The sequence below is a fragment of the Ovis aries genome, chromosome 16, assembly GCF_016772045.2.
Source record: "Ovis aries strain OAR_USU_Benz2616 breed Rambouillet chromosome 16, ARS-UI_Ramb_v3.0, whole genome shotgun sequence".
Classification (NCBI taxonomy): Eukaryota; Metazoa; Chordata; class Mammalia; order Artiodactyla; family Bovidae; genus Ovis; species Ovis aries.
Window position 1 is genome coordinate 38,443,432 of NC_056069.1, and position 14,575 is coordinate 38,458,006.

General features: G+C 42.6%; 1 protein-coding gene across 8 annotated transcripts in view; it reads right to left on the bottom strand.

Moving 5' to 3' along the window:
* Positions 1–522: 522 nt before the first annotated feature.
* The window catches only part of IL7R (interleukin 7 receptor), a 37,767-nt gene continuing 23,714 nt past the window's right edge, over positions 523–14,575 (bottom strand). For 5 of the 8 annotated variants that reach the window (XM_042233877.1, XM_042233874.1, XM_042233875.1 and 2 more), the window contains 6 exons: positions 9,749–9,906; positions 7,526–7,694; positions 6,154–6,336; positions 5,734–5,827; positions 4,742–4,817; positions 523–4,115 (listed from right to left, as the gene is read on the bottom strand). In XM_042233877.1, coding sequence (XP_042089811.1) covers positions 3,612–4,115; positions 4,742–4,817; positions 5,734–5,827; positions 6,154–6,336; positions 7,526–7,694; positions 9,749–9,906 — 1,184 coding nt within the window. In that variant the 3' untranslated portion in view covers positions 523–3,611. Of the gene's footprint in view, positions 4,116–4,737; positions 4,818–5,733; positions 5,828–6,153; positions 6,337–7,525; positions 7,695–9,748; positions 9,907–14,575 lie in introns of those variants that run through there. The other 3 variants (XM_004017053.5, XM_060400507.1, XM_060400508.1) reach the window with 2 other exon arrangements.

Below are 14,575 nucleotides of genomic sequence, written 5' to 3' on the forward strand. Positions count from 1 at the left end.
AGCGTCCTGTATCTAACTTACAGAAGTAACCGCCAACACCCTGCTTTCCCATCTGAGACAGATAAGAAGACAGCGTCTCCTGTATTTTTAACTCCCCAGATGGTTCAGGGTTGATTTCCTTTAGGATTGATTCCTTTTCTGCTCAGATTAGCCAGAGTTAGCTTCTATTGCTTTAAACTAAGGTTCATGATTCATATTTTGAGTCATTGCTCTGGTACAACATTGTTAACTGTTGCTCTGTGTCTTTGTCCCTTGTGATTATGAGCTGGAAATATCCCATCTTATATCTGTAACCCCAGAGTCCAGCCTAGGACAAAGTAATGCAGAGCAGATCCTCAACAAATTACTAATTCATTAATTTACAAACGAATGACTTGACTGATGAAAAAAGTTTCCTATGAAAACCCCAGGCCATAAAATGACAGCAAATAACCCTGATACATCTCCAGTGGCTGAGGAGAGGTGTGGCCCATTCTAGTTAGCCTTCTATTCCTATTTCAAGAAGACAAGGGCAGTCACAGAGAGTTCTCTAGCATTTAATTAAATATATGATTGTAACACACATTGGATACATGTAATATACTTAGCAGCTCTGCAGAATGTTTGTAATGCATGTGGAAGTACACAGTCAAATCAGAGACTTTCAGTGTAGTGAACAATGGATATTTTATAGAATACCTTCAAACAAAAACCACTGGACTGGCAGAAATGCCATCCAATCTGCATCATTTTAGCTGTCTGATCATGTATGCTCACCATCTTCCTGGTCAATTCCAAGTCTTGTAGTCTCTTTTGAAATGCTCTAAAAACACAGGTATGCACATCAGAAATAGGCCATACCTGACTTTTCTGAAGTCAATTCCCCTGAAAATCAGAATGTAAGGTAAAATATCTGTCGAATAAGCCAGGGTCTTCTAGCTTCAGATATGGTTATTTAATTGACCAATTTTGCTGCCTAATTATCAATTTTCATTTCATGTTGTAAGAACTAACAGTTTACATCTCTGATTTATACACTGTCTCTGACCAGGAGTTTTTCTGTTTTAATGAAATCCCAAAGGGAGTTGGTCAGAACAAATTTGTCATCTTATATTATACATGGTCCCTGAGTACATAATCAAGCATTAGCAGCAGTTATGATTATAAGAGTATGATACATAGATTTTATATAACTCTGATAACAGAGACATTCACTCACTGAATTCAAATGATAATCTGCATTAAACAACATTAAAACAGGATTTTAAAGCTGGAGGGAACTTGATCTTCCTTGTGACCTATCCCTTTCTTTCTTTGAGAGATGATTTATTTACATGAGGGATACAAAGTTACGACTTCCAGTCCTAACTTGACATGTAAGGTTGAGTAACTTACCTGTCCTGTCCATGTAACCAGTTTTCACATAAGGCAAAGATAATGATAATAAGCAAATAGGACCTCTGTGACTAAGGTGCAAGAGGGCTAGCTTGTGAGGTTTCCTGTGATAACCTATTCCTTGAGACTTTGTTCACATTTCTCCGGAAGGTAAAGACCCCACGTCTACCTGTTGGCAAATGTCTCCTGTTCACATGCCAGGCAGATTCTGCTTTTCCTCCACACAGATGAGCACCCCTTCTTGTGGCATTTTCCCTGACTGTCTTCCAACAGGGCACTTTAAACATGCCTCCATTACAGCATTATTAAAGGTAGCATATTAAAGCTACCTTTTATTAGATATTTAAGGGCAGGGTCCCAATCTTGTCTTTGACCACTGTGGCTGGCACAGAGCAAGCTTTCCATAAATACATACCAAGAAAACTAAGTGGATAATGCTAATGGATAATGGAAGTGCTTTGAAAAATTACAAAAGCACTGAGCAAATCTAAGGGATTATGGGACTATAGTCATTACTACTGATTCAGAGAAAAGGACTTGGAAGGCACTTTGAGGAGCTCCCTTCAGAGACATTACAAAATAAAACCAACACAAAAATTAAAAAAAATTAAAAACACTTTGTCTCCTACCCAAACAAACTAAAAACAGAACAAAGAAAAAATGCAAAATGTAAACAACAACAACAACAAGGACCAACTCCCGAACAACAACATTGATCTTAGACCGGTGTCCTTGGTCTGTGTACACCCAGAGTCAGGGTTGTGTTGGGGGTGGTCTGGGGATCTATTAAAAGGGATCAACTGCATAGCCCTGAGCTGAGAGTGCTCTGCTGTCTTATCTTGGCTTGAGACAGTCTCTAGTTATTTATCTGGACGAGGTAATGCAAGAGGACACACATCATATATTCTCTAAACCTCCAAGAACATGGCCACAATTGGCTCGTGTGCAGCATGAGCTTGTAATCCTTCTCCCTGAAGTTTTTGGCAGCATTCATATTGGTAGAAATTGGGGACAGCAGATGTATTTGGGTTGGGGAGTCTCTACACACAGAGGAGAGTTTGCCCTGGCTCGTTGCTCAAATACACCAGTGTCCAGAGTCAGTAAGAGGTTCTTCCATTATCAAGGGAGGTCATTGGGTGGGAGGAGCAAGAGGGTCCTAACAGTGAGTAACAATAGAAATTCTGGGCATCTAGTTGATTCTCCTTTAAGTACTTGTTAAGAAAAATGGAATAAAATGGGCTTTGTAGCTTTTTGTAGACATGGCCAGTTGTGGTGCTTCATACATCATGAGACCATTCCTCCCCACCATCTTCCTTGTAGCTCTTTTAGTTCCAGTGACCACAGGTCCCCATTTTCCTGGGATATTTCAGTTTACAATTATTGTCCTGGAGTGATAACTTATACCTTTCGTTTTCACTTGTAAAATTGACCCAGTTTGGACAATGCAGGGGTCCCCAACTTCCATAATCTAATGCCTGATGATCTGAAGTGGAGCTGATGTGATCATAACAGAAATAAAGTGCAAAATAAATGCAATGCACTTGAATCATGCTGAAACCATTCCTACCTCCACTGCATCATCCTTGGACAGACTATCTTCCATGAATCCAGTTTCTGGTGCCAAAGAGATTGGAGACAAGTACATTATAGATTGACCAGGATCTAGGTGAAGTTTGGCACTGGAGAGTAGGACAGTCCCTGACTGAGGAAGGCATGTGACTTGGAAGAGACTCCTGGGCAGCAAATCTTGATTCTACCTCTTGCTGAGTGGGGAACATGGACAGATTAATTAAAGCCACAGTTTCATCATCTGAGACACAGGGAATGATGCTAATTGAGCCCACCTCCTAGGATTACTGTGAAGACGCAGCGAGACAAGATGTGCAGAGCATGTAGGACAGCACTGGGGACATAGTGAGTCCTGATCATGGTATCCAACACTCTGTTCTCCTTTCCCTCTTTCTTCCCTTGCTCCCTTTCTGTCCCCCCAACCCTCTGTCATTTTCTCCATCCTTTCTTTCTCCCTTTCCCTTTTTTCCTTTCTGAAAGAAATGAATCATTGCGTTGCCTGAAACAGAATGTCCCTGTCTCCTGCCTCCTGCCACACAAGTGCTGCTTCAGAATCCTGTGACCACATAGAGGGGCCACATCCAATTTGTTTGTTTGTGCTGTTGGGGAGAGTGGGACTCAGTCATCTTCGTTCATCATGATGGTTCTGATCTTGGGTTTCTTACAACTCACTGGTTTTGGTAGAAGCTGGACATGGTGACATAGGCTTCTTCTTGACTTGATCCCAAGGAAGTGAGGATGGGCTGCCCCTGGGCAACAGGGTTTAATGTCAGGATTCCAGGTTGGAATGGAAACGAAGGGGACAGGGAGCTGTTTGTAGTTCCAGGTCCGAGGAGCAGGTCCTGGTACACTAGAGGTCTGCCCTTGCCACCTTCCCTGCCATTAGGAGACCTGGAGGAGGGAAGCCCAGGGGCATCACACACACTGGCATTCCCAGCCAAGCATCTGAATGGTGACTCTCCTCTGAAAATTTTAGGCGTAATGCCTGCTTGCTCGGAGGGCCAACTGGGACCCTGCATCCCGCCTCTGAACCTCTGCTTCTCACTCTCCTCCAGCTGCAGAGAAAGAGGGTCTTGCAGGAAGCCTTCTGCTTCATCTCTAGCTTGAATGCCATCCACCTTATGAATCTGGCAGTCCAGGAAACTTTCAGGATTGAAACTCACATTCAAATTCTGCATCAAAAAAGAGAGAAGACATTAAGACTGCACCAGACAGATATATCACCAAATGATCTGTTCAGGAGAAGAGCTAAAGAACTTTCTGACAAGGGTTTACAGGGAATATCAGAGAAAGGGTTTCCCTGGTGGTGCAGAGGTTAAAAGCATCTGCTTGCAATGTGGGAGACCTGGGTTTGATCCCTGGGTTGGGAAGATCCCCTGGAGAAGGAAATGGCAACCCACTCCAGTATTCTTGCCTGGAGAATCCCATGGATGGAGGAGCTTGGTGGGCTATAGTCCACAGGTCGCAAAGAATCAGACACAACTGAGCAACTTCACTTTCACTTTCACCCAAGTTCTAGCTGTCTCTGCCTCTGGAGGTGCTGTGACATTTCAGCATCTAAAGTGACCACTTGCCACACCCTCCACCCCTGGGGGAGCCCAGGAAATTCTGAGACTTGTATTGCATTTTAGCTTCCTACTTACTTCCAGAAACCTGCCACTGGCATCATCTGAGGGACCCTAGTTATGTGGTGCACAAAAGACCATCACTCGAGGTTCAGCCTGTCCACATCCTACAATGCCATTCTTGGCTATTGGGATGCCTTTGACAGAGTGACAGAAGTATCAGAAGCACTCACTTTTTTTGGTTTCTTGCACAGTTGTTCCAGAGTCTTCTTATGATCAGGGAGACTGGGCCATATGATAGGCTTAATTCTGAAATAAGAGGACATTGACAACGAAATGAAGGAGTAGGGAGCAGACACATAAATCTTCCCACTTATTCTGAGCTCATAGTCAGAAGAGCAGATTTTTTCCCCTTGGCTCTGCCTCACTAGGTGGATGACCTTGGACAAATGACCTGCTTTCTCTGGGTCTCACTGTCACATTGGCCCATGGGGAGGTTGGACCAGAGACTGTGGTCAGTGATCTACTCTGTGAATAAGACAACAATGATATACCCCTGGGAACGAGCCCCAGAGGAAAGGGACAATGAGGCTTGGCAATAGTGTAGCTATGAAAGTAAATTATGATCTGCTCATCTACTTCCCAGAATAGGCATTGTCATTTTACTCTTCTCTTCACTGGCAGCAACTCCTCTGTACTGATTTTAATGGAAGAGAAACATATTTTCTAAGTTACCCAGGGAAATTGCTTTAGGTTGGTACTTTCCAAACTGGAGTATCTTGGGGATGTGTGACACTCTGAGGACATCTTGCTAAGACATTAATAACCTGATGGGTCATGTCTAAATGATGAAACAAGCATGGCCTTCTCATGGGGCAGAAGGCAAAAGGGCCTTGAGTTTGTGTGCTGAAGACTTTAAAAACATCTGCATTTCCCAGGGTGCCTTCACTTGCACAAGCATTCTGGAGGGATGGGTCTTAGTCTCTTAGGACACTTTAGTGGAAAGATTTGCGGGGAGGGCTTATCTTGTGTTCAGTTTCTATATTTTCACCTCTTGTGAAATTAACTATGAAAATTCACCAGTGCCTGAGGACAAGGATGGGCACCGTAATTTCTGAAATACCTTATTTCCCTTTGTAGTTTTCTTATTGATAAATAGGATTAGAGCTCTGTCTGGAATCCCAAATAACTGTAACCACTCTCTTGATTAGTAAAAGAAATTCACCTTTTTTTCCATAACACACAGGCCAGAGTGACCATCAGAGCCACAGAGAAGAAGCTCAGAATGCTGATAGTTAGTAACACAGGATCCGTCTCCCCTGGAAGGCAAGGACAGATCTTGGTTAGTAGTCATTAAGCATGTGATGGGGAAGACTTTCAGGATGCTTTGAGTTTGTTGAATAACTTGAGCCCATTTAATATTTCTTAAAAGTTGCTTTTCAGTAAAGAGGATGATGTACTAGCTTTTATGGGGGAATTTTAGCTTCAGTAAGTGGCACTGTTGCCAAAATTCAGCCTCTGTTTACTGGTGTCAAATAGAAATATATAGACAGCATTTTGGGTGAATTAGAAAAGATAGATTTTACTGTTTTGCCAGGCAAAGGGGGTCACAGTGGGCTAATGCCCTCAAGACTATGTGACCTGCCTTGGATGGGAGAATGAGAAGTCTTATAGTATTCAAAGAGCAGAGCATGATCAGCTTGTGGACATTCTTCTGATTGGTTGGTGATGAGGTAATGAGTCAGCATCATCAACCTTCTGGTTCCAATCAGTCTAGGATCTATATTCTGGAGGTCGGCAGTTTTCACCTGGTAGAGAGGTCTGTTTCCTGTTAAAAACAACTTGGGAATGTGTGTCAGGTCTTTATCTGTATCTTTCAGGAAACTATGAGTTGCTAATTCTGCTGTGTGGTGGATTTGTAACCTAAATAGTTTCCAGTTCACCAGTCCAGTGCCTTCCCAGGTGGCTCAGTGGTAAAGAATCTGCCTACCAAAGCAGGAGACATGGGTTCAATCCCTGTGTTGGGAAGATTCCCTGAGGAGGAAATGGCTACCCACGCTAGTGTTCTTGCCTGGAAAATCCTATGGACAGAGGCGCCTGGCAGGCTACAGGCGATAGGTTCACAAAGAGTGGGACACAACTGAGCGTTCACGCACATCCCAGCTCGACAGCTATTTTATGTTTCTACATCTTTACGTGTGCCAATTGTTAACTCTTGAATCAGTCTTTTACTTTAAAAGACAAGGACACAGGGGCTTGTACACGGTTTCAGCGCTGACTTAGGTGACCAGGTCCAGAACAGCTGTTACTTGAAATTTAAAAGGGACTCAGCATTAAAGATAGCAGCACCCCCGTCTGATTCCCACCACCACGAGAAAGAAGCTACAAGCAAGGGATAATAAGGGGATTCTCTTCCCTACAGTGGCCTCAGCAATTCCCAGGGTGATGAGAGGAGGCTGGTATGGCAGAGTGGTTCCGCTCATCCGCTAAAGGGAAGGTATATGGGGGGGGGTGTGCTTTGGGTTCCCAGTGGTCTGCCTGAGCTGTGTTCTTTGGTTCTTGTGGATGTTCTTAATGTTTAGACCCCTGGGATATCTTCATTCTTCTAGAAAAAGAGGCATGGGAAAGCCACATCAGCCTACACATCTGCCATCTGCAAAGGTATTCCCTAGAAGGGACTTAGAGATATGGAGCATTGGGATCCCAGTCTGAACTGGTAAAGCTAGAGGCAGTGGTGGTGCTTTTGTTCAGAACAAGAGGCTCCCAGGAGCTCCTAGGGACAGCAGAGTCCTGACAGCCTGTATCAGCTGAGCAGCTACTTAGAGTTCTACTCCCACTCTGTCTACATTCTTCACAAAGGGGCAAAGACTGCAAGCCATTTTTCAAAGAAAGTGTAAGAATGCCCTCTGGGAGCCCTAACTTGCGGGTTTGTTTCACGTTTCTGGCTCTCACTGTCACACACACACTTTGACTTTGAGGTAAAGTACCAGCGGGAACAAGTTCCAGTCACGTCTCACCTGTGCCATTGGTCTCTGGAGTTCTAAAGTGGAAACTTGGACTCCATTCACTCCAGAAGCCTTCAAAATAGTTGGCGTAAGGGATGGACCGAACTTTAATCTCATACATGGCATTGGGTTGCAGTTTCCTCTGTAGGAGTGTCAGCTTGGTACTGGTTAAATTCACACGCTGAGGAGCAAAAAAGGCACTACATTTTTAAGGTGGAAAAAGAGGCGCTGGCCATGTCGCCCAGATCATCTCGAGCTGAGTGTCTTTTGTCATGTGGGCACTCTCTTGAGGCTGTCTCACATTAGTTACACAAAGGGGCTCTGATGTGGTGGGGTCAGCAGCAGAACTAGGGCAGAGGGAGCGTGTGAGCTCTCAAACGATGCTGCAGGTGGTCAAGGAGGGCAGTGAGGCAATGGGTCTCTATCTTTATCCAGGTGAGTTGGGCTCTCCCACTGGGGTATCTGTCACTCCCAGGCTCCCACCTTACTTTCTACATTCCAGTATCTTCTTTTTCTTTCTCTCCTTTTTCACATCCCAAGGAGAGATGAAAGGGAATGGTAAGATTAGTGAGCAAGAATCATTTTCCTCTGGAGAGATATCATTTTTCATCATGAACAAATACAGAGATACAGTCTTTCCAACACTGCCTATCATCTTTAAGAGGAAAAAGTGCTCTATCAACCTGATGGGGATGAAGTAATACCCATTGTTATTTACTTTTGTATTTATTTGATTGTTAAATTTTTTATACTGATTTAAATTATATGTTTCCTATTTCATGAGACATTTCTAATTTTCTTACTAATTTTTCTATCACCCTTATTTGTCCTTTTCTTAATATTTTATAAGACATCTTTATATTTTTAAGAATATTAACCATCTGTCAGTTGTATGCATGGTAATTTAGACCTAATTTCTAATTTGCTTTACAATTTTGATTATTGTATGTGCTGATATTTATAAACACTTATTTTTATGTAGTTACATGTTTCCATGTTGAGCTTTCTTTTACTGCTTTTATACTCAGAATGTTCTTCATTTTAGGATTATATAAACATTTATCTGTAAATTTTTTAGCCTGTTTGGAATTTTGTTTTACATAATTTCTTTAAATCATCTGTATTTTAATTTTTTTTTAATATGGGGGCAAGTTAAGCATTAAACTTAATTTTTCCCAGTTAACTGATTGTCCCAGTACCATTTATTCAGAATTATTCCTTTCTCTGGTTTCCCACTGATACAATTTTCAGATAAACACCAGAAGAGGACAGGCTCAAGGGCTCCTAGTAGTTTGTGTATGTGTGTCAATGGAGATAGAAGGAGGTCTGGGGTGGGCATTACAGTTATGTAAGTAGTTTATAGCAGCAAATTGCAAACACAAAAGACTGATCATGGCTCGAGAAAAGAAAATAGTATGGATAAGTAGGATCTCCTTCCCCCTGAGAAAGCAACTGTCATCAGTCTTCTGTTAGTGTGGTGCAAAAGGATTAAAGTTAAGCTAGTGACTTCAGAGGAACTTGAAAGCCCTGAGACCTAATTCTCTTCCATTTTCTCCTCAATACAGATTGTGGAGCCAATCAGACCATTCCAACTGCAGCGACTCATGGAGTCTAAGTAACCCTCCCACTTAAAAGGATGAAAATTAAGCTGTTACTTCAAGGATTTAAGAACTCAGACTTGAAAGAAGTTGAAGGACATATTTCATCTCCTCTCCTACTTACTTCAGGCTGTTTCCACAACTCCATCAAACCAGATCGTGGCTACAATGTGGTGACTTGTCTTTCTTTCTTTCTTTTTGCCTGGTTTGCCTGTGAGAGTTGTGCTAAATGTGATTCTTTTTCAGACTCCCAGATAGAGAGGATGGATTTGATCTCAGTCTACAATGGTTAATCATTAAGAAACATTATAAAGACGAAAAATAGGGCAAGGAAAAAAATGAGAGCTAGGACAAGAATGCACCAGAGAAGATCCAGGTTTTGTGAAACCTAAACCTTTTACACTTTGGGGAGATTTTTTAAATAAAAGGTTCATTTCAAGCATAAAATTTATAGGGACCTTTCTCAGGTAAATGCACCTCTGAGATTATGAAATACATAGCATTAAGAAGTTTCTATTTTATTGTTTTATATATTTTGTAGTTTTTTAATGCTTTTTACATATAATTTACTTATTAAGATACTTTCATACACATCTGCATAAATTTTAAAATGCATAAATGTAGTTGACCTACATACCATCCAATTATTTTCATTTTTTTCCTGACGGTAGGCTACCTCATGTATTAATACTTTCACATACTTCTTCTGCAAGTGTGATGTATTAAATGTCACCACAAAGTCATTTGCTCCTTCACGATAGATGACTCTGACGTCAAAAGGAGCCTCAGGTTTAACTGGAAAAGAAAAAGAAATGAGGTCATTCTATAGGGTAATCAAGGAAACAATTATAATTTTTAAAGTTCATCTGCTCTGAAAATCACATTCCTTTCTTGGGTCAGTAAAAAACATTTCTTATTCTTCCCAGTTCAAAGCATGACTCCCTTGCAGTTGGGTGTGGTCTTGTGAAGGACGTGGGTAGAAGTGATGTGTACCATCGCCCATCCTGACCCAGAAACCCCACATGCATGACTACCTGCTGGATCCCCTTCCGCTACTTGGCATCATAGGTGGAAGAGAGTGGAGCCACAGGATGAAGGAATCCTGAATGTTGCTTGAAGGAGCACCTCCCCCAGGTTAGAAACACACATTTTGGCTCTCACATCAGCAAGAAACAAATTCTATTGGAGAAATCTGTTTTAGGGCTTATTAGTTAAAGTTGCTGGTACTGATTTTACATGAAAACACATTCTCTTCCCCTTTTGAGTACTAGAGAACTTGTTACCAACTACCCCAAAGCAGGAGTATTTGAACTTTGAGTATTCATTATTCCAATAAAACTGGGGGCCTTATACACCTAATCTCAGCTACATGGAAGCTGGGTGTTTGCATCCCAGCTCTGGCTTATAACTTTCAGTGTGACTTCAGGCTGCCCACTCCTTCAGTCTTGTTTGCATTACTTCTAAGTTCCTCTCTGGCTTCTTTCTCCTGCATACCTGCCTAGGATCACAGGCATTAGATATGAAATGTTGTTGGAGGAAGAGGTATTATTTCAGGTTGAACAAATTCTGAGAAAGTTACTGAAATCCTAGGAGTGCATGTGTGTCAGGCCACCTCCCACCCTTGACTTGGGGCTTCCCTGTCTTGACCTCTTTGCTGGTCTTTCACTAATGCCTGGGAAGTTAGTTGTCTAGGGATGGGACAGCTACTTGTTTGCATGGCTGATTTCAGACAGAGCTTGGGGGTTGTATAGGTTAAAAGCTAACCTAAAATTATTGTTCATGAGAGAGTGTGTGTTCATCACAGTTTCACTCAATAGATTGAGCTGGATTTCAGACTGTGTGAGCTGGGCTTTAAGACTGACTTACTGACCCATTAAATGAGCTCACATGTTGAAGTTTAACTCCCTTGTCATAATCACTTGCTTGTAGTGGTGGTTGCCTAAGTGTTTCCAGCCTTGATTCCCCAGCTGCTGCTGCTAAGTCACTTCAGTCGTGTCTGACTCTGTGCGACCTCATAGGCGGCAGCCCACTAGGCTCACCCATCCCTGGGATTCTCCAGGCAAGAACACTCGAGTGGGTTGCCATTTCCTTCTCCAAAGCATGAAAGTGAAAAGCGAAAGTGAAGTCGCTCAATTGTGTCCGAATCTCAGCGACCCCATGGACTGCAGCCTACCAGGCTCCTTGGCCCATGGGATTTTCCAGGCAAGAAAGTACCTCCCCTAGAGGTACTGAAAAAGAGGAAGTGGTTCTTTCTTTACCCTTGGATATCTTGTGCAAGAGCAAGTTTACCCTTTTTTACCCTCAGAGGTACTATAAAAAGGCAAGATACACCAAAGGGAAGTAGGAGGAAAGGTAGTGGCTGTAGAGAAACAGGCGAACAGAGAAGACTGTCAGCCCCCTGGCACCAGCCAAGCCAGTTCCTTCTTGCCATTCAAGGCAGTGATTAAGAGTCACATTCTCAACAAAACCTCTGATATAGAATTCCTTGCCTCATTCCCATCTCCCAAGGCCTCTCAGTAATGGAAGAATTGAGGGAAGAACAGACCAATGTTGATTATACACATACTCAGTGTCAAGTTTACTTACACCATCTTGTGTCAATGATCACTCAAAGCCACTATAATGATGAGGAAACTAAGAGGTTAATTAGCTCCAATAAGAAGTTCCAGGCCCCAGTTCAGATGAGTTGAAAGAGAATGTTAGTCATTCAGTCATGTCCGACTTTTTGCAACTCCATAGATTGTAGCTGTCAGAGAGCTTCTCTGTCCATGGAATTCTTCAGGCAAGAATACTGGAGTGGGTAGCCATTCCCTTCTCCAGGTGATTTTCCAGACTCAGGAATCAAACCCAAGTCTGCTAGGGTGTAAATCTAAATCTGTTTCATTCTGAGTCTCACGCTCCTTCAATTTATTTATTTTTTAAAAATTATTTATTTACTTATTTTTTACAGTAGTTCCTTATTGGCTATCTATTTTAGATAAAGCAGTGTGTACATGTCAATCCCAACCCCCCAATCTATTCTTCCTCCTCACACTTCCTGCCTGGTAACCATAAATCTATTCTCTAAGTTCATTCTGTGAGTCTCTTTTTGTTTTGTAAATAAGTTCATTTGTATGGAGAACAGTATGGAGGTTCCTTCAAAAAGCTAAAAATAGAGAGCTGCCACATGAGCCAGCAATCCCACTCCTGGGCGTACGTCCAGAGAAAAGCATGGTTTGAAAGGATACATACACCCCAGGGTTCATTGCAGCACTGTTTATAATAGCCAGGACATGGAAGCAATCTAAATGTCCATTGACAGATGAATAGATAAAGACGTGATACATATACATAATGGAATATTACTCAGCCATTAAAAAGAGTGAAATAATGCCATTTGCAGCAACACAGATGGACCTGGAGATGATCATACTAAGTGAAGTAAGTCAAACAGAGAAAGACAATACATGATAGCACTTTTATGTGGAATCTGAAAAAAATGATACAAATGAACTTGCTCTCCTTCATTTAGCTTTCATTTCTGTGCCTCACTCTCTCCCACCAGCTTGCTCAGACTCTCCCACACCGGTCTGCTTCTAGCCTCAAGGAGGCATTTGAGCAAATTAGAAAAAGGTGTTAACTCCTCAAGCAACATTTAAAACACTTTATTTTTGACACAACCTGAACTATTATATCAATTTACTTTGACAAGAAAAGGGGAGAAATAGACAACTGTCCCTCCAGACTCACTGGGGGCTCACACCTAGAGAAAGGGAGTGTAAGTGACAGGGCAGCTGGCTTCTGGGGAGCTGGGCTCTGGGGATTAATCAGAAGCATCCAATTTCAGTTTAGTTAAATGACAGTTCTAGTAATGAGATGTCACATTAGGAACCAGAAGAAGATGCTACTGGGAGACATGTCTTCACCACCATTCATCCTTGCCCAGCTGTGCTTTCTGAAGCCCCGAGGTGCTCATACTACCCCTTCACAGACCCATGCTACCAATGGGGTGCACATGCTGTCTCTCCCCTGGTCCTTCAGAGGAGGCAACCAGTCAGGTTTGCTGTCTGCTGGATGGCATGGAATGTGGACTTCTAAAAGTGCTGGGTATATGAAATTTGGGGACTTCCCAGGGGACAGGGTGCCATCAGGAGCCTGGGAGTGTGCCCTGAGTAGTTCATAGGCTCTAGCTCTAAGAGGCTTGTGAGTTCTGTGAGCTGGGTGGGTTTCCGTAGGAAGGGGCTCTCCTCTGGGGTTCCAGGACTCTGGCATAGGACAGAGTCTCCGCCCTCTCTGCCTGCTCTCCAGGACTGAACATGGATTTGCAGTGTAAATGGTGAACCTTTAGATATAGTGCCCTGTACACAAACTGAATGTCCATCCATAGAGGCTGAGCCCCCAGACGACCAAAACACAGCTTGCTTGTGTCCCATACTCAGAGATACCGAGTCATGCCACCCATCTGAGGCACTCACACTGGTTGTGTCTACAGCCTCTTTCCTACTCTACTTCTGCTTTTTCACTAGATGCTTGTTCACACTTGAAATGTCTGTGTTCACTCTTTACCATCTTCCGTCTTAGTGGTACAAAGCTGAGAACTAGGCTCCAAGTTTCTCTTTGTCGTCTCTAATGAGTATTACTCCTTTACCTTCAATTTTCTTTCAGAAGGGTGAAGGGAGGGGTTGCAAATAGGGAGAGACAGAGCCATAGTATTTAAAACCAGCAAAAACAAAAACAAAAAACCCAAAAAACCCAAAAACACCCTTCAATCACTTTGAGTAGCTACTCCCTTACATGTGTTGTTTCACTTGTCAATCTCCACAGGCAGAATGAATACAAGAAGTTAGGACTCCATTGCACCAACATATCAAAACTGGCTTAGACATTTCCCCTCCACCAGGGTATCTCTGAGGTTTTGAAAAAAGAACCTTAGTCACCTCAGTGTCATAAATTTGTAATTAATGGGAAAAAAGCTTTTTGTGTCTATATTCCCAGGCTATCAGATTGATTTATTTGTTTGTTAACTGAATGGAGAACTGGTAACTAATATTGACATAACTGGGCTTCCAGGTGGTTTTGTGGTAAAGAATCCACCTACCAATGAAATAGGCATGAGTATGATCCCTAGGTCAGGAAGACCCCCTGGAGAAGGAAATGGCACTCCACCCATGGGATTCCCAGGCAAGAATACTGGAATGGGTTGCCACTTCCTTCCCTGGGGAATCTTCCCTGACTCAGGAATTGAACCCCTGTCTCCTGCTTGGCAGGCGGATTCTTTACCATGTGCCACCTTGGGAACTCCTTTAAAGACACGACTAACATTTCAATCAGTAGACTGAGTAAAACGGATTACTCTCTTCCATCTGGTAGCCCTTATTTAATCAGATTCAAAAGCGAAGACTGAGATTCCCTGAAGAAGCCATTCTGTCCTAAGACTGTAACATAGAAGCACTGCTTGAGTTTCAAGACTGCCTGGTCTACCCTC